This window comes from Copadichromis virginalis, linkage group LG15 (genome assembly GCF_057382275.1).
Source record: "Copadichromis virginalis isolate Kocher_CV1m ecotype Utaka linkage group LG15, C_Virginalis_male_GT1.1, whole genome shotgun sequence".
Lineage (NCBI taxonomy): Eukaryota > Metazoa > Chordata > Actinopteri > Cichliformes > Cichlidae > Copadichromis > Copadichromis virginalis.
In genome coordinates, this window is record NC_140632.1 from 37,956,299 (window position 1) to 37,982,205 (window position 25,907).

At 44.1% G+C, this 25,907-nt stretch overlaps 1 protein-coding gene across 1 annotated transcript in view; it reads right to left on the reverse strand.

Annotated features, from left to right (window-relative positions):
• Positions 1–798: 798 nt before the first annotated feature.
• Positions 799–25,907, reverse strand: part of rnf13 (ring finger protein 13) — a 40,358-nt gene continuing 15,249 nt past the window's right edge. The window contains exons 5-10 of the mRNA XM_085433244.1: positions 12,432–12,519; positions 10,613–10,703; positions 9,784–9,889; positions 8,886–8,979; positions 2,266–2,346; positions 799–2,074 (exon numbers count right to left, since the gene is read on the reverse strand). Coding sequence (XP_085289370.1) covers positions 1,707–2,074; positions 2,266–2,346; positions 8,886–8,979; positions 9,784–9,889; positions 10,613–10,703; positions 12,432–12,519 — 828 coding nt within the window. The 3' untranslated portion in view covers positions 799–1,706. The remainder of the gene's footprint in view (positions 2,075–2,265; positions 2,347–8,885; positions 8,980–9,783; positions 9,890–10,612; positions 10,704–12,431; positions 12,520–25,907) is intronic.

Genomic DNA, 25,907 nt, shown 5'->3' on the forward strand with positions numbered 1-25,907 from the left:
TGGGATAGTGGCGCGGCTTTTTCTTCCTTGGTCTCTTGTGTTCTGGGGGCCTCTGGATGTCTGGAGTCTTGATCTCCTCCATACCTGCTTCATGCCCTGGAGGACGGGGCTGTGGCCCCCCACACCCTCTAGCAGATCATTACAAGCGCGTTCATGCTCACAGGTGTACACACGGGTGCTCACACACTCAAACTACACCCTTTTTGGCTCCTACCTCAAAGCACACTGTGCGTCATCGATCTTAGTGCTGCATAATGTTTAATATTTACTGTTATATTCCCATAGATCATGATGTTATTATGTTGCTCTTCTGCTTGTTTTCTCTCTCTTTCTTTCTCAACAGATGATTGATATGTATTTTGTCTGCTTTTTTGTTTTTTTTCTCCTTTATCCTCGTCCCTCTTCCCCGCTGTTTTTCTTTTCCCTCTTTCTTAAAAAAAAAATAAAGTTTTGGGAAGTATTTTCTTTTCTTCGAAAAAAAAAAAAATATTGTGGCATTGCTTGATACCAAACAAAGCATTTTATTTCTTTGTAAATGTTGTAAATTTACTGTCTATACAAGCACATTAAACTTCAATATGAATTAAAAAAGAAAAGATGATTAGAAGGCTACAGAACAGCTGAGATTAGACTATTTTTGAAGAAAAAACCAAGCTCTTTTCCCCCTTCCACTGGAAACGAAGCGTTGAAGAACCAAGACCAGATCTGCCACGTTTTAGGCCGTTTTGGACGACTATTGAATGTTACCAAGAAACCTATAATTGCAGGATGTTTTTCAGCTCAAGTAATGAAGCTCAGTCAAGTTTCTTCGTCAGGCGTTTTATTGAAGTTTTACAGAGATGTTTGAGCAGGAAAACAAAAAATACATGAAATGAGAAGGCAACAGGATTCACGAACGAAAAAAATCAAGCTGTGTTATGAAAAAAAAAAGATTATTTACTACAAACAGTCTTAAAAATACATCAGGTCAGTTGAGCGTGCACCATGAGGCCTACCGAACAGCAACTGCTCGAGTTTAACGAAATGAAGTTCACCACAGGCGACGGACAGTTCTCACAATCTGAACTGGTGTAACCCACAGCTTCATGTGACACCACACGGAGAGCACACCCTCTTCTTCCAGTGTGTCACTCAGACCAGTTTAACTAGAGCTTCTCTTGGTGTGAATCACTGTAACAAACTGTGGCACAAAACACAAGAGCTCCTTAAACAAAACAAAGGTTAATGATAGAAATAAATTGGCAAACCACATCACTGTGGCTCAAAGTGTTAATTTTATAAAACCAATGGTGCATAGTGGTCCAACCTGTGTCACTGTAGCATGAACATGTATATACAATAAATGCAAGATGTCCTTTATTGTGATCTATATTTATATACACAGTACATTTACTGATCGTGTGTCCGGGACCTTTGGACTCGTCTGCTTGTGTGTCATCTTTTTACGACTAAATAAAGAGTACAGTATGGCAGTGTACTGTACGCATCAGTCTGGCCAAAGCGATGCCAAAGGTATGCAGACTGGAGCTTCGTCCATAATCATGATAAAAAACAAAAACTTAAGATTTGTATTTTGTGAGAAGGAAATTACAATGGATTTGTAAGCAGTGAGAGAAGAACTGGGATGACTCTGCATTGTGCCCACAACAAAAGTCTCTGCAGCTGTGAGGTCGGGCAGGCCGAGGAGCTTCTAAGCGACACGTCGGTCAAGCTCGGGGCAGGTCGTGCTCGTGGCCTTCGGAGCACGGCTGCTGCATCTGCACCACCACGGTCTCCACGGTGACCTCCTCCTCGGTGTCGCTGCTGTCCAGCTCGTCGTCCTCGTACTCCGAGGATTCCTGGTCGTGCTCGGAGCGCGACGCCCCGGACATGGTGCCGAAGGAGTGGGCGCTGGTGGAGGCCAGGGAGCGCAGCAGCGGGGTGCTCTCAGACACCTCCTCGTTCTCGGGGCCGCTCTCCCCCTCCTCAGAGTCAGAGTCCGAGTCGCCCTGCGAGGGCACCACCTTCTGCTTGCACACCGGACACGTCTTCTTAGTCTTGGTCAGCCACGGGTCCACGCACTTGCTGTGGTAGGCTGAGAACACAAAGGGCATCCTGTTTATGCAACCCAGCCTTTGATGGCTGTCACAGCAAAGGTTAAAGTACGAGAATAAGATCACGATGGAGCCTCGTTATCTACTTAATAAAATGATAACGATCCAAACGGAATAAATCAGAGTAACTGGCTTCTGTCAGTGTAACTGTGGGTATTTTGTAGTCACTCACCATGAGAGCACGGCAGGACTCTGAGTTTATCTCCCTCTTCATATTCATCCAGGCAGATGGCACACACATCGTAGTTATCACCTGGGGGGGGAGAAAGAAACCATATTCTCCCTTTAACTGAACACATTTGAAAGAAAGTGGCTTTCTGAGCACCTGAGAGTCATAATTTCTAATAGGGATGGGACTCATTGATAAAGATGCCGCATGCTTAATAGTAGAGAATGAATGCACTGTGATCTCTGACAGTGCTAATGTTTCTGAAGGTCACTGAGGTCGAGCAGGCTCACAAAGTCCGGCTGCCTCGCGAGTCCGATTTCCTTCGATTCTTTGTCCCTGCACCACCCATCCCATCCTCAGCCTGCAGGGCAGAGCAGCATCTCATTCCCTGTGCGCACTGAAAGCTCAGGAATTCATCAGCGCACTCCCTCTCAAATTCCACAGCGTTCTTCTCCTTTTCCTTCCCTTCCTCTTTCCTTGCCTGAGCTGGAGGGAGGCCGGGAGAGCAGGGGGCTGTGGGTCGGTGTGTTTATGTAAGCTCTAAATGAGCATGTTTTCCCTGACTGAGCTCTCTGTGTCCGCGCCAGAGCCGCATGTGACCGTATAAGGACGGGGAGTCACATCAACCGCCCCTCCTTCCTTTCCCTCCATCATCGACTTCCAACTCGAGGCAGCGTGTCCGACTGCGGCTCCGCCTCGGCCGTTTCACTTTCAGCTTTGTTTTTAACTCAAAACACCAACACACAACCACAATCATCGCGAATTTTCTTTTCGCCCAACACTCCTCTGACACGACTCCAGGGCGGCCTCCATCCTTTCCTCTCCTCGCTGCCAGTGCTGAACAGTCGCAGGGTGAGGGAGAGTTTGTGCAGGCACAGATCCAGGATCCAGTATCCACTCAGGAAATGCTGAACTGTGGCAATAACTGAGCTATTCTGAGGAGCAGAGAAAACGTTCAGTGGCTTTCTGAACTCTGTTCTGTGAACTCTGAGGCCTCGCACTGGGGAGATAACATTTAAAAATAAATAAATAAAAATGCCATCGAGGATCGCTTTCTGCTACACTTCAAAAGCTGTTAGCACTTTATTAAGGCTGCTCAGAACGGCCAAATATGGCCTGTTCACTCGAAAACTCGAAGAGATTCCTCCAGGAAGGCCCAGGGCTCTGCACAGCACTGCAGCAGAACACAGTCTAACCGAGTCGACACCCGTCACAGAACAAATTACCCCCATGAGCTGATCAAAGAAACTGCTGGGGACGTTTCTCGAATATTCCACCACAATAACGCAATTTCTGTGAGCTGAGATTCAGGCTACGTGGGGTACATAACATATCTAGAGTAGCGTGGTTTTCATCAGGATGGTGGTTTCTCCTCATCCTAGTTTAAAAGTTGGGCTGTTGGACCCTGGAAAAACATCTAGGCCACATCTGGCAACTTTTCAGATGCTGGGAATCCCTCGCAATTACGTTTCGGGGCTAGTAGCACACGTTAAAAAGCTCTGAGAGCTGGTGCAGCTCCTCTCCCCTCCATTTTTCCCCATTAATCGGCCAGCCTGCCAGCATTCCTGGCTCTCAAGGGAATCACGCTGTCCTACTGAACTTCAGACAAGCAGCAGAGCTGGAGCGGGCAGGCGAATGAAAGAGAGGCTGACAGAAACTGGGTAAAAGGACGAGGGGGGGGGGGAAGCATCTACAGTTTGTCACCGCCGACCAGACAAGGACAGCTGGCAAGGAGGCCACTGAGCTCAGAGACAGAGAGGGCTCCTCTATACTGACATCAACATGCTTCACACACCGACGGCTGAGACACTGCAGCTGCTCAGTCCAGTCAGTGTGTGTGTGTGTGTGTGTGCATGCGTGCTCGCCTTGGTTTGAATGTGCAAAGCTGCAGGGAGGGGTGGGGTGACTCATCATACACAGGGAGGAACAGACTGCAGGTCAAAGATCACAGGAGGAGTAAAACCAAGGGTCAAAATCAATCCCTTCATTTATTGTTTTTTCCAGTCAGTTTGCTGCACGTGTGCATTCACACTTTCTGACTCATACAACTGTCAGACGCCGGCTCCTGACAAAAACTGGCGTCAAAGCTCGCTTTCAAATGTCAGGCTGTCAGTGGAGCTGATGCAAGGTTCTGTAAGCAAACTGGAGCATATGTCATGTTAATGGCAGTGTGGTGCTTAGCCGGCAGTCGCACAGCTGCAATTACATAATGCTGTATGCCGGCACAGGTCTTATGTTACATACTGGCATTGTGCGCTGATTGCACGGGTATTGTGGCTTTCATTAAGGCATTGTGCAGACACTCCTTGTCTCGCTTACTATTCATTTCAGTCTGAGGAATCCCATTTCCATGCACACAAGTGACGTTATCCACCATCACCCCCTCTGACCCATATCTTTACGAGCACTGTCTGCTGGCCAACTGCAACAGTCGAACTTATCTAACCGAACGACCTGCATGACAGCAGACTACAAAAAGAAAACATCATGTGTCTCAATAAGGTGCCGGGCCCACAGACTGTATGTGCAAGATGGACAAACAGCGTGACATCACACACCAGTGAGGCCCCGCCCGTCTTAAAGCCTTGAGCTGTAGATTTTAGGTTGTACCGTGTCAGTGCCTTGAAGTTATGAATAAGCAGTGGATGTGACTGAGCAAGCGAACGACGCTGCACGCTCACGTGGTAACACCACATGACCTGCCCTCACTCTTTACCCCTTAAAGCTCTTTTCTGAACTGAGCGGTTTCGGTCATATATTTCAGACCTGCCTATAGAATAAAATGACTGGGTTTGTATTAGAAGTTAGTGAGGGTGGTCCCTGCCTATGCACACACCAACCATTCTAATGGTCATCAAACTACGTCTTTATTGATATATATATATACACTGAAGGGTACACAGGAAATCATCAAATGTTGTCTTTATGGAGGAAGGAGCTACATAGTAACCAGCTTCAATGAGACCATAAACTCATCAGGAAAGTGTTTGGCGCTTGCTCGGGTCACTTCCTCAGACTTTTTTTGCAACTAGAGAAGTCGTCCTCTGCTGGGTATGAGAAAAAAAAATGCTATTTAGGTTACCGTGTTATCATTTTATCTCTCGGCACGACAACCACCTGCTGCTATCACAGCTTCAATGTGCCATGGCATCAGTTCACCGACTGTCTGGAACTCTAATGGAGTTCTGTCTTCGTAAATTTGATGTTTTGGTAAATTGGCATTTTGTGTGTTGGTCCAAAATGTTCCACTGAGTGACTGTGAAGCCACAGAGTGACATTCACATCATTTTCATGCTTGAACCATCAAGCGAGACCATTGTGCCTTCTTAATGGGCATCCTAGAAGAAATCACTGTCACAGTCACTCAGACAAACTCTGTAATATTCAATTTTGTCTAAATACATTCGACAGCCACTTTATTAAGAGTAACTGTTCAACTGTTTCTTAATGCAAGTATCTAATCAACCAATTATATGCCAGTTATATGAAGTTCAAACTGAGCATGGGAATGGGAAAGAAAGGTGATTTAAGTGACTCTAAATGTGGTTGTTAGTGCCAGACGGGCTGGTCCGAGTACTTCAGAAACTGCTGACCTACTGGGATTTTCCCCACACAACGGATGCTGGAAAAAAATGGGAGAAAATTCCTTCTTGATGTCAGAAGAGAATGGCCTCTTCAAGCTGGTAGGAAGGCAACAGTAACTCAAATAACCACTCGTTACTACCAAGCTATGCAGAAGATCACCTACATATCAAGCCTTAAAGCATAAGACCGCACCAGGGTCCGCTCCTGTTAGCAGTTTGCACAGGCTCAACAAAACTGGACAATAGAAAACTGGAAAAATGTTGCCTTGTCTGATGACATTCGGATGGCCGGGTCAGAATTTGAAGCATTGATCCAATCCTGCATCAACACTTCAGGCTGGCTGTGGTGGTGTAACGGTGGGGAGGATATTTTCTTGGCACACTCTGGCCCCCTTAGTAGCCATCAAAGGTGTAAAGAAAATAAATTACAACCTGCAAATCAATTTCTACTAAAGTATTTGCTGAAGTGATGGACAGATATCTGCCGATGCGAGCTCCTCTGTCAGATGGGGAGCAGATACTCTCATCAGCAGAAAGACATCCTGCCAGCACAGCAGCAGCTCAGGCTGCGGTGACGATTATTAGCTGGCAAGCATCTTTCCACTTCCCAAAGTGACTCCACACCATGCTACATTTCTTAGCTCCCCTGACCTATGACTCACAGTAACACACAGCAAAGCCATTACAGATTTAGATGTATACCAAGACTGCCACTAACAAGCCTCCTGAAGTAAATGGTAAGCTATCGATTTGGGCTTGCTGGCTGCTTCCACATTGGTGTGATTATTGTAGCCAAGCTGAGACAGGGAAGCACTAAATGATACATCAGCCAAGAGACGAAAACCTTAATAGCTTTGAAATGATCGAGGTAACTGCACTTTAAACAAAGTACAAAAAGGTATCAGTGAATTAAATGTTTTACGAGACCTTTAACATGAGAACATGCCCACTGAACCTTTGCAGAAAAACGTTCTGCACTGCAACTTCCACTGCATTTCAAAATAAGCACCTGAACATGTAATATTCTGCAAAACCGTTCAGGGTTTCAGATTTGCAGCTTCAAGATCAACAGCCACACAGCATCAGAGTACTCCCACTCACTAAAGCTGCATCTGATCAAAGCACCCCGGAGTCCGAGCTCAGCATTATCCGCTGCAACTTGGGCCAAGAAGGGCAACATTAGACATTTTTCCCAGTCTGAAGCTGCACCGTTGCAGCGATGAAGTTCAGGCACGGTGCCAAAAACTTCAGCAACGGTGCAGGATGCAAGTTTTCTTAGCATCACATTGAATTGTGTGGAGTCGAGTTGTCCCAAAGCAAGGCTACAGCTAAAAATAATACAAGTCACAATGTGGCGCTTAAACCCCTCCCACACACACATACAACCAGCTGCTGTAAACAATGATCAATAAATGACAAGCTTTTGCATTCTAGATGAGGGTTTGTGTGGAAACCATATAGCCATAGAGGTTCACTGGTGTATGTACTTAGTATATCACTAACTCACAACACTTACAAAAACAGCCCATTTCCCTTTACGTGACACAAACATCAGAAATAGTGCTGCAGTCATTCCAAATCCAGAGGCCAAATCCTGCTTGAGGCCTTCCTCTTACCTGAGGTAAGCACCGCCTAACAACACAAAATCAGACAACAGGGGTGCTGTCCCACTGCGACAGCCCTCCCATCCTCAAACCTGACACTTTGTTTCTTGCCAGGTTAGCATTGCTCCAAAGAGCAGAGCTCAAAAGGTGATTAGGTGGAGATTTGGTGTCCCCTTCCCATGTTGTTAAACGCTCTGACTCAGCTGACAGGCGTGCAGACGCCGCCCCGGAGGCTGTTTCCTGAACGTCCGAACTCGCCTGAGCAGTAAAGGGTGACTGCAGCGGTGCTTGGTGGAAACCCTGAGTCAGAGTGGGCACTGCTCGCAGACGCATCCGTGACAGCGCACAAACCACAGAGCCTAACGTGACAGAAACAGTGACCAGAGCAGCACATGCTGCTTTTAGCTGGTCTGCTGCACGTGCTTCCATTACTGCCAGGCAGGGAGGAGCAGCTCTGCAGCTCAACCCCCCCTCAATTAGCAGCTTTGCAAGGGGGATACTTATTATGCACCACCCATTCTCTACAAAAGCTCCCCGATGTTTCCCTGCACAGACGACTGCAGTCCGGGGCTTTCCAGCCCGCAAAATACATCTGCTGGAGGTAACACAGCCGGCAAACATCTAAATACACAGACAAACTTATTTACCCAACACACAACGAGGATTTGCCTTTCAAAACAATGCTATAGTCAGCCTGACACCTATACTTAGAAAGAAGGAGAAGCCACAGAGTTTTACTTAAAAAGCTTTCAGAGGTTTTTGATGAAACACTCAAATATTTACACAAAAATAAAAGCAGAGATCTATTTTTACTTCATCACATTTTCTCTCCTATTACAAACAAGCGGTACATGCTCTACTGTACATCTGCCTGACAGGTAAAATCCAAATTACACTTAGCTTTCGACCCAGCCGGCCCCCAGCATGACTGAGATTACATTCCAAACCATCAGTCATGTGTCCAGTTTCAACAGAGAGGAGCTCTAATCTGCCTTTGTGGAAAAAAATCAAGTCCATATTAATCCGATTAGGTGCAGAGCTCCAGGGAGCGGTGGTGTGTCGCAATGCATCGATGACATCTCTGTTCTTGGCCGAATCATGTGAGAGAAAGGAGCGAAAGAGCAAAGATAGCATCTCTACAGATCGCGAAGGTCAGAGGTCAGACTAAAAGATGTGTAAACGCCTGGTTGCTTCAGGGAGTCAACACAATGCTGGAATATTTTTTGCTAAAGGAAAACAAACTTAATGAAACCTTGCTAACAGACATGTAGCACTGTTCCACATAATGGGCATAATGATAATGTTGTGCTACACAGTAGCTTTAGCAAAAAACTGAGCCACCTAGAACTCTTAAATTAACCTTTATTGAGCCAGGAAGTGAAATTATTGAGATTTTCCTGTGAAGCCTCGATGCTAACCACTGATCTTTTCCTACCTTTCTTGTACTTGTGGATGGGAAGCTTCTTCAGCTGATCTTTGCGCAGGCGGCTCCTCCGAGCTCTGTGTCGATCCTGGACAAACTTGGTGATCTAGTCGAAGCACAAATAGAGCAAAACTGTCAAAATGAGCGCAAACCACACACAGATCTTGTGCAAGTAAAGTCAAAGAAGCTTAAATTTACAGTGCATAAGAAATTTATTAGACCACCTGTCATAAAGACAAGAAACTGCTCAAAAACACGTTTAAAACTTTTTAATGTTATTGCTATTTATTAAGCAAATAAACTGAATTATTATTTTCGTACCAAAATTTGAGCTAACACGCTGGACATTTTTGAGAAGCCAAAAAAATGAATCAAGCATAACATTCAACCATGAAAACAATGTCTTTCTGTTCAGGGATGGAAGTAAATTAATGTGATTTGGCATTTTAATTAAAATTAATAATGCACTTTACTATTTTTTCTGCTTTTCTGTAAAACTGTCAATTCAAAAATTCATGATTAACAACAATATTTACAATTCAGCATTAAAACTAACATTTCAATGAAACAGCTTGCAAATACTGGTGGATTAATTATTACAGGAACATAAAAAATGAAACGACTTCAACCTGGGCTGAAGTCTGGTGCCTGATGAAGAACAACGTTTTGGGATTAAAACTTGGTTTTCCTAAAATAATTTAGAATTATTTTTACAGCAAGTAAGAGTCCTTACGAGGAAAAAAGCCCTTTCAGTATCAGACCAGTGTGGATTTGACTGTTTTTACTTCTTAATCATCAAATCGATGGCAGTAAAACAACAAATTACTATCCATCTTTACACAAGTTTAGTTGTTCCTTTGTAAAATGCTTTAACCCTGAGTTAAAATGAAGACATCTTAAATTTACCAACCATAAAGACCACAATGAGGATGAGGCAGATTCCCACGATGATGAGGAAGGGGATCAGGTAGTATTCCAGAGGCAGACTGAAGTCTGGCAGGAGGACCACGTGGCCGCTAAAAGAAAAGCAGAGCGCTGTCAGGTGCAGGACAGGTAAACATTAACCTTTCCTTTTCACAGACACGCATTATGCTGCTGACTGTGACCTACACCAACAGCACTCTGTTATAGCTCATTGCTGTGAGCTGCCACATTAAGGAGATTCCCTTTAGTGCTTTTCAGCTGTGTGACAGTCACATAAAGGTCCCCTTATCAACATAATGACATTTTATTTCAGTCAGAAGTCTCTCTGCAGCAGACTATCTGTGCTTCAGGCAAATATGTAACAACCAAACTGGCCCACGCTGATGCAAATATGCCAATACCATGTTTGGTGTTCGTTCCCTGGCTGCGCAGCATGTGGGAATAACCCTCACGTATTAGGGTGTATCTGACACAAACACCAACCGAGTTAAGGTGGAGAAATGAAACGTTAATGTTGTGACCTCTGAGCTCATGTGATCGGCAGCAACAAGTCCTCCCCTTGATATATTACAGTTCACGCTGCGCATTTTGTTTTACAGTAACAACAAATTAAACTCCTGGCTGGAAAGCAAAGAATGGCCGGTGAGTGATCCAGCTTTATAAAGCAGCCAGCTCTCCTCTACGTGTTGAAAGTAAGAATTGTTCATAGTGGAGTGTGAGAGGAGCCGAGCAGGAAGCTGCTTCTATTTATACTGATGGGCAGGAAAAGAAAAAAACAAGAAGAAGAAAATGGAGAGATTTGGGTTTGAGCTTACCCCTTGTCATACATGTAGTCCTCTTTCAGAGTGTTGGCAGTCTCCTCGCCCACAAACACAGACGGGATAACCAACTGCTTCATGATATCCACTAAAAAAACCCAAAACAAACAAAATGGATAAGTTACATACATCTAGAATTACTCAGTTACTTTCAGTTGCAGCGTTTAAAGCTCCTTTCTGAGCACTCAAAGTGCGTTTTTACTTCAAGTCTCATTCACCCATTCACACACATGTCACATGTTCACACACGCTGATAGATGCATCTAAGGCACGTGTGGTGATCGGCATTTTGCACAAAGATACTGAGACAAGCAGGTTGGCGGAGCCAGGGTTTGAACCACTGTCCTTCTGATTAGAAAACAACTTCCCCAATAAGTCAAATACTTTACACCTGAGCGTTTGCAAACATCGATGCATCCTTTTGAAAGATTTTTTTTTTTTCTGCCTGTCCCATTTGGATCTTTAGCCGTCAGAATTGTTGTCTGAAGGCCAAAAAAAGATGCCCAGTGGATTTACTTTACCAAGTGGATCATCATGGCCCTGCCATATTGGTCCATTTGATTGACCATTATTATACTTATGTATTTATTTTATTTTCAGTTGTTGCAAACGGGACAGACATGACTGGACGATAGGACAGGGAGAAAGAAAGAATGAAAGAAAGAGAGGGAGAGAAATACAAATTAGGGGGGAGAAGAGATGGTGAGAAAGGAGGGAAGAAAAAAAAGAAAGAAAAGCAAACAAACAAAAAAGAAAAAAAAACACCTGGATCACCTGTCAAGAGAAGAAGAAAAAACAGGAGAAAACAAACAACAAAGAGCAACATAATAAATACAACACCATCATAATAAACTAGCTGACAGTAGATACTAAATTTTAAATGTTATTGTGCAGCACGCAAGATCGACAGCGCACAATGTGCTTTGAGGTAGCAGCCAAGAAAGGTGTAGTTTGTGTCTGTGAACACCTGTGTGTACACCTGTGTGCATCAGCACGCTTGTATTCAAAAGGTTTCTCCATGTAATGATCTGCTAGGGAGTGTGGGGAGCCATAGCCCCGTCCCCGAGGGCATGAAGTAGGTATGGAGGAGATCCAGGCCCCAGAAATCCAGAGGCCCCAGAGTACGAGGACCCAAGGAGGACCACCAGGGGGGCAACTGTGCCACCCTCCTGGGAAGAACTGAGGAGAGCCCCAAACGAGAGGTCACCCAGCAGCCACGGAGCCGAGGCCAGAGGGGGTTGCAGTGATGTGCCCGCGGGCTCTGCCGGCAGCCAGCTGTGCCAGAGAGGACCGGGCCCCAGGCCCAGAGGGCGCCCCACGCCCCTGGTGGCCGCTTGGCGGGGCCCAGCTGGGCCACAGGCGCCAGGCCCCGCCAAACGGCCACCAGGAGTGAGCCGGTACATACATGAGCGCCCAGCCCCAGACACCAAGAACCACCAACGCACCGACGTCTGAGGGCATCAGCCACCGGCAGGGAGTGTGGTGAGGAAAGATTTTAAAGGTTCACCAGCTGCTGAGTTATGCTGCTGAACAAAGACCAGAGAAGTGTTTGTGCAGAGTGAAGCTGATCTTCTTGCTATGAAAATTCACCCATTCATTATTTCTGTCCTATCACACATTTGTGTAACATGTTATGATATTGTAATACAAAAGCGATCTGCGTGACCTTGATCTTCGACACTTAATCCCAAATTTTAGCATTACTGAGCTGTTAGCTTCACAGGACAGACATCCAAAAAGGAAAGGAGGTTCAGACTGTTTGGCCACCCAACAAGCACCCATTAAAGCACTGAACTAGATAACAGGAGCATCTTACCATCGTTGGATCCCATGCCGATTAAGTCATCCGACTCCACATTGTGAACAATGGCTGCCTTGTAGCCGGCTTTTTGGGCATTGAGGACCTGAAACAAACAAACAAACAAACAAACAAACAAACAAACAAAAGGCAAAACCGTTTTCATCCGATTGTCAATCTGAAAAAATTTGTGGTGGGGGTCAGGTGGATAAAAGTGACAGCAGTATATGTGATAACAGCAGTTTCTGTCATATACTGTGACCAAATTAGATTTTCATTATTTAACAGAGCAGCATGAAGCATGTGGTACCGCTCAACATTTTTGTGGCTCACTCTCTAGAAAGACAAGCAGCATAAACACTGAATGAGCTTTAACTGAAGATACAAAATAGGAAGCTTCCAAGGAAACGATGGGAAACGGGGCACAGAGAAAGCCACAAAGTATTTGTAATGGCTACAGGTTAAAGACCATATGAGAGTCCAATGATGTGAAGATACCCATAATAGTAATTACAAAAACATATTACATATATTAGTAGAGATTGCATCTCTCAGTTGGCTTGGGAAAGTCTTGGTAGGAATTGATGAGAAGGAGTAAGTGGACAGGGAGAGAGAGGAGTCTGGGCTTCAATGCTCTGCCTGCGGCCCTCTCAACCAAGGCTCAGATGAACAGCACGAATAAAAAAAGAAAAGAAAAGATATTTAGACTGGAATGGCTTTGTGTCCTGATGCCTGGTCTGCTTCAAATGTGCTACAATTTCTTATTTTATTTATAACAAACAGCCAACATGGTTCAATCTGATACCCTACAGGTGCTTTTCTGTGCTCTACAACAAAAACAAGCCATGACTATCAGGCATCAAGAATAAGTAAGAACACAACATGTAGTAACAAACACAAGCTTTGCATTTCAATTCTAATTGGACAATTATTAATACTTTGCAATGTAAATCTTTAAAAACTATTTGCATTAGGCATGTACTATGACCAGAGGCAGCAGCAGCAAAAACATCGGACAGCAGCAGCCCAAGCCTCATAGTGCAGGAATATGAGGTGAGGCGCACACTGAGGGCAGTGAACCCCAGGAAGGCCACCGGACCAGATGGGGTAACCGCAAAGGTCCTAAAAGAGTGTGCAGACCAGCTGGCTGGGGTCTTCACTAAGATCTTCAACACTTCACTGTCCCAGTCCTGCATCCCGCCGTGCCTAAAGTGAGCCACAATTGTCCCACTGCCAAAGCGTACTAACATTAGCAGCCTCAACGACTACCGACCAGTTGCTCTAACACCTGTTATAATGAAGTGCTTTGAGAAACTGGTCCGACGTCACATCATGTCCTGCCTGCCACCCACACTCGACCCGCTCCAGTTTGCATACAGAGCTAACAGATCAACTGAAGATGCCATTGCTACAACGCTCCACACCACCATCTCTCACCTGGAAGTGCAGGGCCGTTACGCCAGGCTGCTCTTTGTTGACTTTAGCTCTGCTTTCAATACGATACTCCCGGACAGACTAATAGATAAACTGCTGGAAATTGGACTTCCTTCCACCACCTGCCGCTGGATCAGAGACTTCCTCTCAGACCGTGTACAGAGAGTTAGAGTGGGGCCTCATCTTTCCTCAGCCCTCAGCCTCAACACCGGCTCTCCACAAGGCTGTGTACTGAGTCCCCTACTGTACACTCTGTACACACATGACTGTGTTAGTTCCCACCCAGACAACACAGTCATCAAGTTTGCAGATGATACCACTGTGGTGGGGCTCATCTCAGGGGGAGATGAGACTGCATACAGAGCTGAAGTTCAGAGGCTGTCAGATTGGTGTGCAGACAACAACCTGGACCTCAATACCACCAAAACAAAAGAACTGGTAGTTGACTTCAGAAGGAGGAAGTCCGAGCTGCAGCCTGTCAGCATCAACGGGGAGTGCGTGGAAAGGGTCTCCAGTTTCAAGTTTCTGGGTGTGCACATAGACACAGACCTCCAATGGAGCTCTAACACCTCTGCGGTCTTAAAGAAGGCCCAACAGCGTCTCCACTTTCTGAGAATCCTCAGAAAAATGGACCTGAAGAAGGAGCTGCTGACCGTCTTCTACCGCTGCTCCATTGAAAGTGTGCTGACATATTGCATCGGTGTGTGGTTCTCCAGCTGCACCACAGCACACAGAAAGGCACTCCAGAGGGTCATCAACATGGCCCAAAAAATCATTGGACATCCTCTTCCCTCCCTGAAGGACCTATACAGCACTCGCTGTCTCAAGAGGGCACGCAGCATCCTACGGGACTGCACACACCCAGGACACCGGGTGTTTAAGCTGCTGCCGTCTGGCAGGAGGTTCAGGCTGCTGAGGTCCCGAACAAATAGACTCAAGGACAGCTTTTACAACAGGGCAATAGCCCTGATCAATGCAAATAGCTGACCTGACTGGATACCTCCCTGGACTTTTTAGGGGGAGGTAACAATGTTTAAAACGATAACAATAATATTTATATTTATAACAAGGTGCAATAATAATTAATGTGCAATAATAACAGTGTGCAATACACATACACTTATTCTTCTTTTTTATACTAAGTTAATATACTGTGTTGTGTTGTTTGTTACGTTGTGATGTGTCATATCGTGTCGTGTTGTGTTATATGTAGTGCCGACGTAGGACAGTTTTTCCAATTTCATTGTACTACTGTACTATGTATGACTGTGCAATGACAATAAAGAGTTATCTTATCTTATCTTATCTATATCGTCTAATCCGCGTTAATACCAATATAAACTTACATGATGCAAAACTGTCATGTCGCGATATTGTGTGAGCAACGACGAGTCAAACCCGGGCATGTCTGACAGTAAGAGCTGCGTTTCAGCGTCAAATGATGATTATTTTTCCCCCTACAAGGGAAGCGACTTCAACAGTCTCCATCAAAACACAGGACTTGAAAGGTTTTCCTGCTGAAGGTGGAAACCATGAGGCAAAAAACACAGTTGAGTACAATCAGCCTATGCAGGCGGGCAGCTAGCAGCTGCTGATGTGCGATGCAAACGTACACAAATGACTCAACCAAGCATGACTGCATCACTCAGAAGTTAGAATCCATATGACGGGAAAAGCAAACAGTGCATGGAAATCACTGATGCAGTAATATGGAGGAAACGCAGGGCTTTAACCAGCTGGTTAGAAAGTGCCACCCACGGGTGGCTTTTTTTTTTCCCAAGTTTTATTTTGTTCAAATAAAACAGGTGTTTTATACTTTTACTTAAAGTTTCCAGGGAAAACACTAGCTATTACCTACTACACTATAATCCTGCTGCTGGCACCTTTTTTTTTAAATTAAAAACAAAAAAAAAGAAGAAAAAAAAAAAAAAAAAAAGCTCTGCAAACTGCAATAAAAGGTCACTCAGATTTTTCCTGCATCGTCACAAATATCCTGAAAATATTGTGAGTTTGAAAACAGATATTCGTTATCATGCAATTCTTTAATTTAAGCCAGGCTGAGACAGTACTGGCCATTTCCTTTAGCCAAAGACTATTATCATGCGTTTGTATGTTTTTTAAAGTGTTGCATAAACATCCCACCCTCATCACACTCTTATTAATCATAGATGTGTACCCGCCCACCTCTTCTACAAAACAGACGCCTGCACTAGTGTGTAACGTGTTTTCTGCGTAGGTCAGTGCAGCAGCTATGCTCTGAAACCTTTTTTTCCCCTCTTCATAATCTAGAAATGTCCCAGGCCAGGGTTTTTCCAAAAACTTGCCAGCTTTGCGCAGTTACTTTGGACAAAGATTTTTAGCATTTAGTCAAACACACAGAATAGATAGTCTCCATCGTTTAGGCCGACCCCAAAAACTCTGGGTTGTCTCCCGTCTGACAATCCAGAACTCTAAAGGGTTACTTATTTAGATGGTTTAACAATTATAAATGAGACATCAGCTTAAAACAAGAAAAAAAGAGAAAGTAAACTAGACTTTAATTGTCTGGTGAAATCAGAAATACAAACCACATGAGAACCTCCTGTAGATTATCACTATGATGTCTGTCCAGACTCTTATATTATTTGGTCAAGACTTTGAATTTAATTAAAAGGTCAAAAGGTAAAAAGACAGACTTGCGTTGGGCCAAACAAGCCGATTCTGATAAAACAAACTTGTGAGTCTACACAGCAGACAACATTTCAAACACGGACAAATAATTTTCTGAAAACCGCACGCTTTCAATACAGCAGAACATCTTAACAATCAGCACAGCTTCATGGTTGGAAAGAGCAGGCATAATGCCTCTGGTTGCTAGATGCAACAGGTGTGAGGCGCACACACACACACACACACACACACACACACACACACAAAACATGAATAGACAGAGTAAAATAGGGAACCTTCCTGCAGCAGTCATGTGTGCTGCATTAGGGGATGTGGGGAAAACTGATGTAATGCGATCTTTCGTCTGTGAGGCAGCTTTTATGGGCTACAGTATCCTGTACGGCCATTGTTGTGGCTGATGTGGTGAAGGAAACGGGATGTGACGATATAATCTTAGAGTGAATCATTAGGTATTCTGACACGGTCAGAGATAGTGGGACAGTAGATGCTTCCTCTGAAAGTTAGAGGGGAAAAAACATGCGTCAGATGACGTAACATCCTGAGGGAGTCATGGAAGCTAAAGCAGCCACAGCGCTGCCGCTCCTCAAGAAATACATTTATAATCTCATTTAGCAGAGTGGAACAAAACTAAATCTATCTGCAATTCTTGGTTGTGCTGTCCTGCTGGGGGCAGTCACAACTACCATGGTGGTGTGGGGAGGGTGGGGTTTGGTTTGCAATATTTAGGTGGGTGAGAGGATGACTGGCAAGACAGAAAGTTTCTCTGTGGGACAAAGTAATAGTCCCTGCTATCCAGCTCACCCCTCAGTATTCTTAAGGATTTGGCAGATGATGGAGCCTAAGCAGAGACAATATATTTGGCAAAGCAAAGAACGCAGGTTTATTTTTCTTAAATACGATTCGCAACCTGAAGCCACTGAAGAACTGCTGATGTGAATAATGAGTCAGAGCATGTGACCTGAAACATGAAGGAGAACAGAAAGAGAGGACTTTGGGCCACAGTGTAAAATATCTGAAAGTCGTCTGGAGTGGGGTAAGGGGTGGGGTGGGCCGCTCATACTAATCTGAGCGATGATTGGTCGTGAGTATTTGTGCCAGCTGCGCTGTTCAAGTAGGGCTCTTTAGACAAGCATTGTACTCCGCTATGATGCAAGCAAATCCATTAAGACCTGTGTGTGTGTGTGTGTGTGTGTGTGTGTGTGTGTGTGTGTGTGTTATTGTGGCCTGCATGGACACCAACACTGAGCAGCTCTGTCTTTTGTGTGTTCCTTGTCATAGTAATTTTATGCACAAGCATACGTAAAAGCTGCGTGTATGGCAGCCGCCGCATTGTGATTCCATGTGTTTGCCTCTGAGGCTGCATTGTGTGGAGGTATCAATGGCTCCTGTGTGCGAGCGTCTGGAGGAAAGCTGTCTGGAGAAGCGGAATACAAGACACTGCATCTAGGTGTGTGTGTGACTTTGGTTCATATCACAAAGCTGTGATTTTCAGTCTTATGTGATGGATTAACTTCTTCTGGACACGTTTAAGACCAATTTATCAACAGGAAACATCACTGAAAGCCACCATTACACTCAAAGTGCTCATAAAAATATGTTTAGCCTGAAAGAAGTGATTTCTGTAGCTTGTTCGTCATCTTCACTTGAGGCCAGCAGCTCTAATGCCACATTAGCAGTTAGCAGCATAACACTTCTGAATCTCCCAACCAAACTGTGTGGGGCCAAAGATGCATCATGTATAATGAAAGCGCTGGGTTTTAACAGGGCAGACTAATGTGCAGGATAGAAATTATGAGGATGTCTCTGGTTCAGTTGTTAAGTTAAGGTTGCTGGAAATGAAGTTGCATAAATGGGAAAGTGCAACAGCTGCCAGACGCCAAAAATATGGCCAAAAGATAAACAAGTAGGTCATGCTTTACGTCTCGTCTTTACGGAGCATTCTTCAGTGCGTGTAGGGAGTCATTTAACTTGTAGGCTGTCTAGATGCCAGTTTGTGGTGCAGCCAGTCGGCCTGGGATCTGCAGAGGAATTCAACCTCTGCTGCTGGCTCACCCTTGTGTTTGCATGGGCAAAGATAAGGACATTCAGTGCATTCCAGAGAGGAAGGAGAGAAACAGGGAGAGGTGTGTGTGTGTGTGTGTGTGTGTGTGTGTGTGTGAGACGAGGTGACGACAGGAGGCAGAAAATAAGAAGCCTCTAGGAATAATAGAAAAACAGAAATTCGTAGTAAAAGTCAATGTGATGAGAAACAGAGATAAATGATGATTTCTGTTCTTTTTCAAACGTCTGTGGAGGATGATCATAACAGCAGGTATCCTCGTGCGATGATACTTAAGCATCAAATCACTCCAAAAAACATCCAATTTGGTTAGAATGTAGGAAAAGTTGCAAACTTAAACAGAGAGAGGGCAAGTGTAGATTCTGAAGGGTATCGCTTCATTTTTTTGTCGTCATGTGACGGCATGACTTGGCTCTAGAAACTTCTAGCTCTGGTCATTTTTTCCCCCGGTTCTGCTTTCCAAAACCTTCACATCATTTTCTTTTCTTGTACCAGCACACTTTGGATTCCAAACAAAGCGCAGCGCGGCATGTTTTCTCTTCTCGGCACCCCGTGGTGCACATCGAACCAATTCTAAACTGGGCAGCAGTGCAGACGGTGAAGGTTTATTTGTAAAACTGACTAATTATGGCTTTTTAAAAAAAAGGCTGATTAAACTCGACTTAAGAGGCTGCTGTTTTTGGAGCGCTGCGAGTGAACTTAACAAGATCCAGGAGGTTAAAATACAATGTGGCATACGAGCGCACAGTGAAGGCAGAAATTTGTATTAAAATGAATACAGATGTGAAACATGCACATGAACTGATGATGGATTCTAATATAATTAGATCAAAGACAAAGCAATATATTGAGCATTAGGGAATTAAGAACCGATTCTTCTAGTAGTTTAATTCCTTGGAATCTTTAGTCTTGTCTTTATAAATGAAATTTATAAAGGACAGGAGCACAATGGTAACGTGGAAACTGCATCCACGACAGAAACAGCTGCATTTTGTTGCTAACACAACTTTGAGTCTTTGCAAGTACCTGGACAAACAGCATGCTAACGCTAAACTAGCCAAGAACCCAGAGTGACGTTAGCTGACTGACTGCTAACCCCAGCCCAGCAGCCAGACGCTCCAGATACCTCCAACATGCACAAACATTTGACCCACAGCGTGTAATGAATTTGTACAAATGTAATGTCTTTTATATGATTCTTAGCGATGGTAGTGTTTCTGCGAGCAGAGCCGATGAGAACCCACTGAGAATCGATAAGGAATCGAATCAATAAGAGATATTCACAATGGAACCACCAAATTCTAATGAATTCCCATCTTTATTTCTCATCATTACTGAAGTTTTTATATTGGCCTTCATTATTTCTTTAATCTTTTCTAAAAGTAGATCTAATAAGATTCTGACCATAAGAAGATTCGACTGGTCCTTTTGTCCAACCAACTACCGTCCAAAGATGTCACTGAAAAATATCTCCAAGAGAGAAAAGCAACAAATCCTCGAAGCTGAGGACCTGAAACCAGCAAATGACTGGTATTTTCCTCTCATCAACACTGCTGAATAAATTAATAGATCGCCTAATTGTTTGAGTGTTTATCCAATCAATGATTGCAATCAAAACAAATGACGCAGATGAATGCAAATAAAGCTGAACAATTTAAATTTCCCTGCAAATGTCTTCTTTCTTCCGGACTCATCAGCTTTAAGAGTTTATTTGACCTTCAAGCAGGAAGGCTGAAGCCACCTGGAGGCCAACAGCAGCCGAATTCTGCTCTCGTATCGAGCTGCTTCCTGTGAATGAATCCGACTGTGTGAATGTGAGGGAAGGAAAAGAAACGTGTTTCCAGTCAACCGTAAAATGGTGGAAAAGGTATTTCAAAGTAGCTTGCTACTACAGGTCACTGCACCTTCGATTACTGCGGAAGAGAGAGAGTGTGTGTAAAAGCACACACTCTCTCTCTCTTCTAGCTCTCAGCTGACTGAAGGTGCACAAACACTGGCCAGAGCTGGACTTGACTTGTTTGGACACTAAGAGAGACACAGTACACCAAACTGTGCTGCCTTACAAAGCTATCAGGAATGTGTTCTGTTACATGCATGTCACAGAATACACAAAAAAATGAATTTAAAAAAATTATTCATATTTTTTGCAGGATTCAAGAAAAGAAAATACAGCCAAGTATATACCGCTGTGCTGCAGTTACACCGGCCTTCTTTCTGCTCACATACTGGGATCTCTAACACAAAAGAGACTGCTGATAGCATCACTAACTACTGCTGCATCACCACTGCGTGTGCGTGTGAAGAATTACTGCATCTTCACTCTTATCTATCTGCTGCCAGCACTGCATGCGGTCCTGCAGCAACAACACTGACTTGTCTTTCCTCTTATACTGAAGACATGCTTTTTGCCTCTTTATCTATTTGACTTCCACTCTCGTGTCTCGTGCAGTCAACGACAGCGTGGAGCTTGTTCGGAGCCGCTAAATTTGCATGGAGCAGTCTTGACCTCAGCTCTGTGTAAATGAGTTTGAGCAGCACAGGACATCTTGTTCACATTTCTTGCCTTAAATGATTTTAAAAGCTGGACAATGCAAGTTTTTTGCAAATGTGAGCTTCCCATTACTGCAGCTCCAAATCAGGTCTTAACTGCCTTCTTCCTCTCTGCTCTTAACTGCCTCTCTCCCATTTTCTCCCCTCCTGCTCCTTGTTTTCTCCTCCCACCCATCCCTTTCCTACAAAACACCACATTTTTCATTTCCATCACTTTCTCTTCTCTAAATTTAACCTCCTCCTCTCCCCCCTCATTACCCTTGTTATATCACCCCGATGGCCAGCTTCTTCAGAAATGCCCAGCCCCTTTGCTGATATTTCCACTCTCATGCCTTTATTATACCTCCCTGCCCTCATCTCATTCAACTCCTCAGGTTTCCTTCATCTCACTCTCCCTCCCTCCCCTCGGGTTTTCAGAGGAATGCTGGGCAGAGCTGGGTTTTAGTTTCAAGGTCCAGACTAGCGATTAGATAAAGAGTTCAATAAATCTGCAAACTGCAGGGTGGGGCCATGTTTTCGCTGATAACACATTACAGCTTTAATTTGTGCAATCCAAGCCTGGGTTTGAAAGAGACTATGTTTGAACTGAAGGTATTGAAGTGTGTTTGTCTGTAACTACACGTATGTTTGGATGTTGTTGTTGTTGTTTTTTTAAATAGCTGCTTGTATTAATACAGATATGTATAAATGTGTGTAGAGTTTTACCTGTAACTAGAAAGGTGGAAAAGGAGAACAAAGGTCAATGACTGAAACATGGAGCCAAATCAGCTCTCTAAATTAGTCCATTTGTGTGCAATTAAGTGCATTACAGTTCCTTTATATGTGAATATAAATGGATCTGCAGCTTAAGCAGCTTCCTGCCGCAACAAACTGCAATGGATATAAAACAAGCTCCAAAAAACAAAAAAAACCAGGACCCTCTCACACACACACACGAGCTAGTCATACATCCAGTCAGCCATAGTCATGCCCTGTCATAAGACTGAGTGAGTGTGTGCAGGAAGCTAGATCATTGTTTAAATAAAGACTGAAGACTCTGTGTGTGTGTGTGTGTGTTGGGGGGGGGGGGGGGGGGGGGGGGGGGGGCTTGGGGGCTGTGAGGTCACTGCAACACAAACAGGCTGTGCACTGAAAAGTATTTACTGTAAGGCAGATGTGGGAAGCAAGGTTAGGAGGGGAATTACTAGCCACCAGAACCAGTGCTAACCAACTTTGACTGTGGCGTTGAAGGAAAAGTCAGGAACTGTGACTTTTCAATGTATTTATATTTGTACTCATATCCAGGAATACATGGACTGTGTTATTCCACACACAGCCACACAGGGCTAAAGATCAGTCAGCAATCCCCTGGTAACCAAGTGGGAGGGTCTTTAAGGAGAGACTTCACCTGCTGGCAGATGGGTTGCTGTTACAAGGTGAGATTTGTCACATGGAGACTGGCACATGGATACAGTGTTGCATTAAAACCCTCCCTGTGACTGATGTAGTTTGTACAGAAGAGGCGGTATGGAAGTTGTGCCTATTGAAGGCAAACATTCTCCATTTATGTTTCCAAGTCATTGCAGCTCGATGGTTAGCTAGCAAGTGTTTTCAGAAAAGTTTGCCTCTTTAATATCTGTAATCAAACTACGGGCAGCCATGGCAACAATCAACCAAAGAAATCGCAAGGAGGTTCCCCAGTCCATCTTTACGACTGACTTTCACCTAATAACAGACAGCAACCTTCAGCAAGTGTAAGAGCCATTTAATTGTTTGTTTCTATTGTTGTGCATTTGGACAGGAGGAAGCCGTTATCTTTCGAGTTACTGCAGTTATACAGGAAGAGGTTCATGCATTCAGTGAAGCGCAACAGTTTTTGACCGCGTTTTCTGCAGCAGGTATGCCGGCAGTGACAATCTGGAGTTGGGGTGCATAAGTCGAATGAGAGCTGTGTTATGACTGTTATAGAATTTAAAAAAAGACTAGCAGACACAAAGATGTTTGGACTTGCGTACAGATGTGGGGCACGCACCAGAAACTGCTTAGGTGATGTGACACCAATGTGCCAGCTTATTGGAAAGTCGTTACAGAAACCACTCACCAAACTGTTGGGGAATACACATTTTTCCCTAGAAACCAATCGTGGTACCGGGGGTCGCCCGTCAGCATCTTTAGGATGATCTGACTGTGCCTAAAGCGATGAAGTTTAACCGGTCACCCGTTTATCGCGCTTTTCCTTCACTGGATTTCTGCAGCAACATTTTGACTTGGTGAATAAGCACTTTGTAACTTCTCATCGACACAGATCACATAAAAACATCTGCCGAATTTACTCTGTACAACCCATTTCCACTCAAAATCAGTGTAAGCTTTTAATGTGACAGTGAACAGGAAGACAAATCCATTACAAATGTTTTTATTATAGGGATTAATAGCGTAAACATGCCCGAATTCAAGACAGTACTTCACTGTTGAGAGTTACAAGATTGTTAGACTCAACTTTGGCTTTGATTTTGAGTTTTCTATTCAGACTAGTAAGAAAAAAAACTTTGCATTAGTTAAAAAAGTAACCATGTAAGAAATTGAAAAGTAGAATTACATGGATATGGGTTAAAACAAAAACATGCTCTGGGAACTCATCCTGATTCAGGAAGATGTAATATGTTCAGAGGAAACCTTTAGTGCCAATTTCCTTTATTTCTTAAAAATACTCTTTAATGACTTTTGAGTTCATGAACAACAAACCAAAGTTACAATTAGTAAAGTAACAATGTGAGCCCTAATTATATGCCAGTTTTCTCCAACCATGCTCTTGAATCACATCAGTACAGGGTTACAGGCTATGTTTAACTAAACTCTGGTAGCAAGAGGCTTTTTAATGTTTGATGTGTAATCTTATCGCCTGGATTTAGCAGCTTCCTGACAGAACAAAGAGCTTTTGCACCAGACTGAATGGTTGACTTTGAGCGGTAAGTTTTCGAATGAATCATAGCACGACTTAGGTCAATGATTGGGAATTTTCCACCAGACAGAAAGCTGTCAGCTCTACCTGCCATAGTTGTTGCACAAACATTACCCAAAACCAGATAAGAGCGAAAACATTCACAGACTGGATCAGTAGGAACCGTTTAAACCAGAAAACAATCACACAGAGGGCAGCAGAGGGACTGACTGTTCAAAAGGACAGCTTATAGGAGTAAAAGAAGAGTCTGTATTACATAACTAGAATATTATATCGCAACATATACAGACTTGTTGTGTGTGTGTGTTACTGAAGGGGAAATGGGGGGGGATGGATGGTCATTCAGCAAAGGATGAAATGGGGGGAAAAAAGGAGGGGATGCTCATGGATGAGAGGGGGAGGAAAAGGGTATAGAGTTTCCTGTCCCGTTCTCTCTCCTCCTCCCAGAAAGGTCACCAATGAGGGGCTCCACACCACCTCAAAGAATCCCAGTCCACAGGAAGTGCAAACCCTCGCTCTCTGGAGATTTATTTACAAAAAAGAAAGAGAAAAAAAAAGGCCATGGAGGAATGCTTTGCTCTTACACACACACGATGAGCAAGCATGCCTGTTAACATCCCTTCACCCCTCCCTATCTCCGATCCTGCTTCAATACAGACTCCTACGACCTTCCCTTTCTCTCTCTCTCACACACACACACACACACGAGGTGCTAACGCTTGACGAAGGGTTAAGTGTTCGAGTGTCTGTTTTATTGGCATTACTGCCACAGGATCCATTACAACTCTGCGCTGTTGATCACTGGATGCTAATGGCTAGGTGTAATAGCTGCAGGAGGCTGCAGAAGGACAAAGAAATAGAGGGCAATAGGACGAAACTGCAGGCATGCAGGGGTGACACCCCTGCACCCCACACATGCAGACACACACCCCCACAGATGAGCGCCTGGTTTCAGTCAAGATGGAATCTATTATTCCTTTGTTTCCCTGCAGCTTCTGGAGGGAACTGAGCCCGGCTAAGAGGGAGGAAGGGTGGAAGGTTGTGTGTGTGTGTGTGTGTGTGTGTGTGTGTGTGTGTGTGTGTGTGTGTGAGAGATAGGGAGGGAGGGATGCAAGAAAGAGAAACAACTGGGAGGGTGATTGAGAGAGTGCTAAGGGGAGGGGGCAAGCCACATGTCTGTGTGTGTCTCCAAGTGATGATGGTGTAGATGACCAATCATTAAGGTCGAATTGAGACCTCACAGAAAGAGGGAGAGCGAGACTGAGGGGGGGAAAGGAGATTGGAGAGGTGATAAAGAAAGAGTAGGAGACATAAAGACGACCTCCCCCGACACCCACACCCAGAGATTACTGACAAATGTCTGTTTACTCTCATAATTATCAAATTGGGCTTTATTAGTTTTCACTAGTTTTAGCCTTTATCTTTATGGTGTTGCTGTAAAGTTTAAAACTATTATAAATAGTAAGTATGTGGTTATAGCAACAAGAATCAGAACTCCTTTCCTCCATCCATCCACAGCTTTCCTTATGAATATTTTTCATATATGTATATTTTTGTCCTTTTTATGGAACAGATGTCAACAAACATGATTACAACATGTGCATGAGTCAAATCATACGTGTTTTGGTGGCATACTCATTATTATTATGTTATCAGGGACACCAAGTACAGCAGCTTTAGTATTTGTACTCATCACTGGGTTTTTTTTTTTTTGTTTGTGATGCTGTTTGACATTTAAAATCTTATTGCTGGCTTTTAAGGTTTTAAATGGCACTGCACCTTCTTACCTGTCAGAACTCCTTAGTACTTATCGCCCCAGGAGATCTTTGAGGTCAGCCGA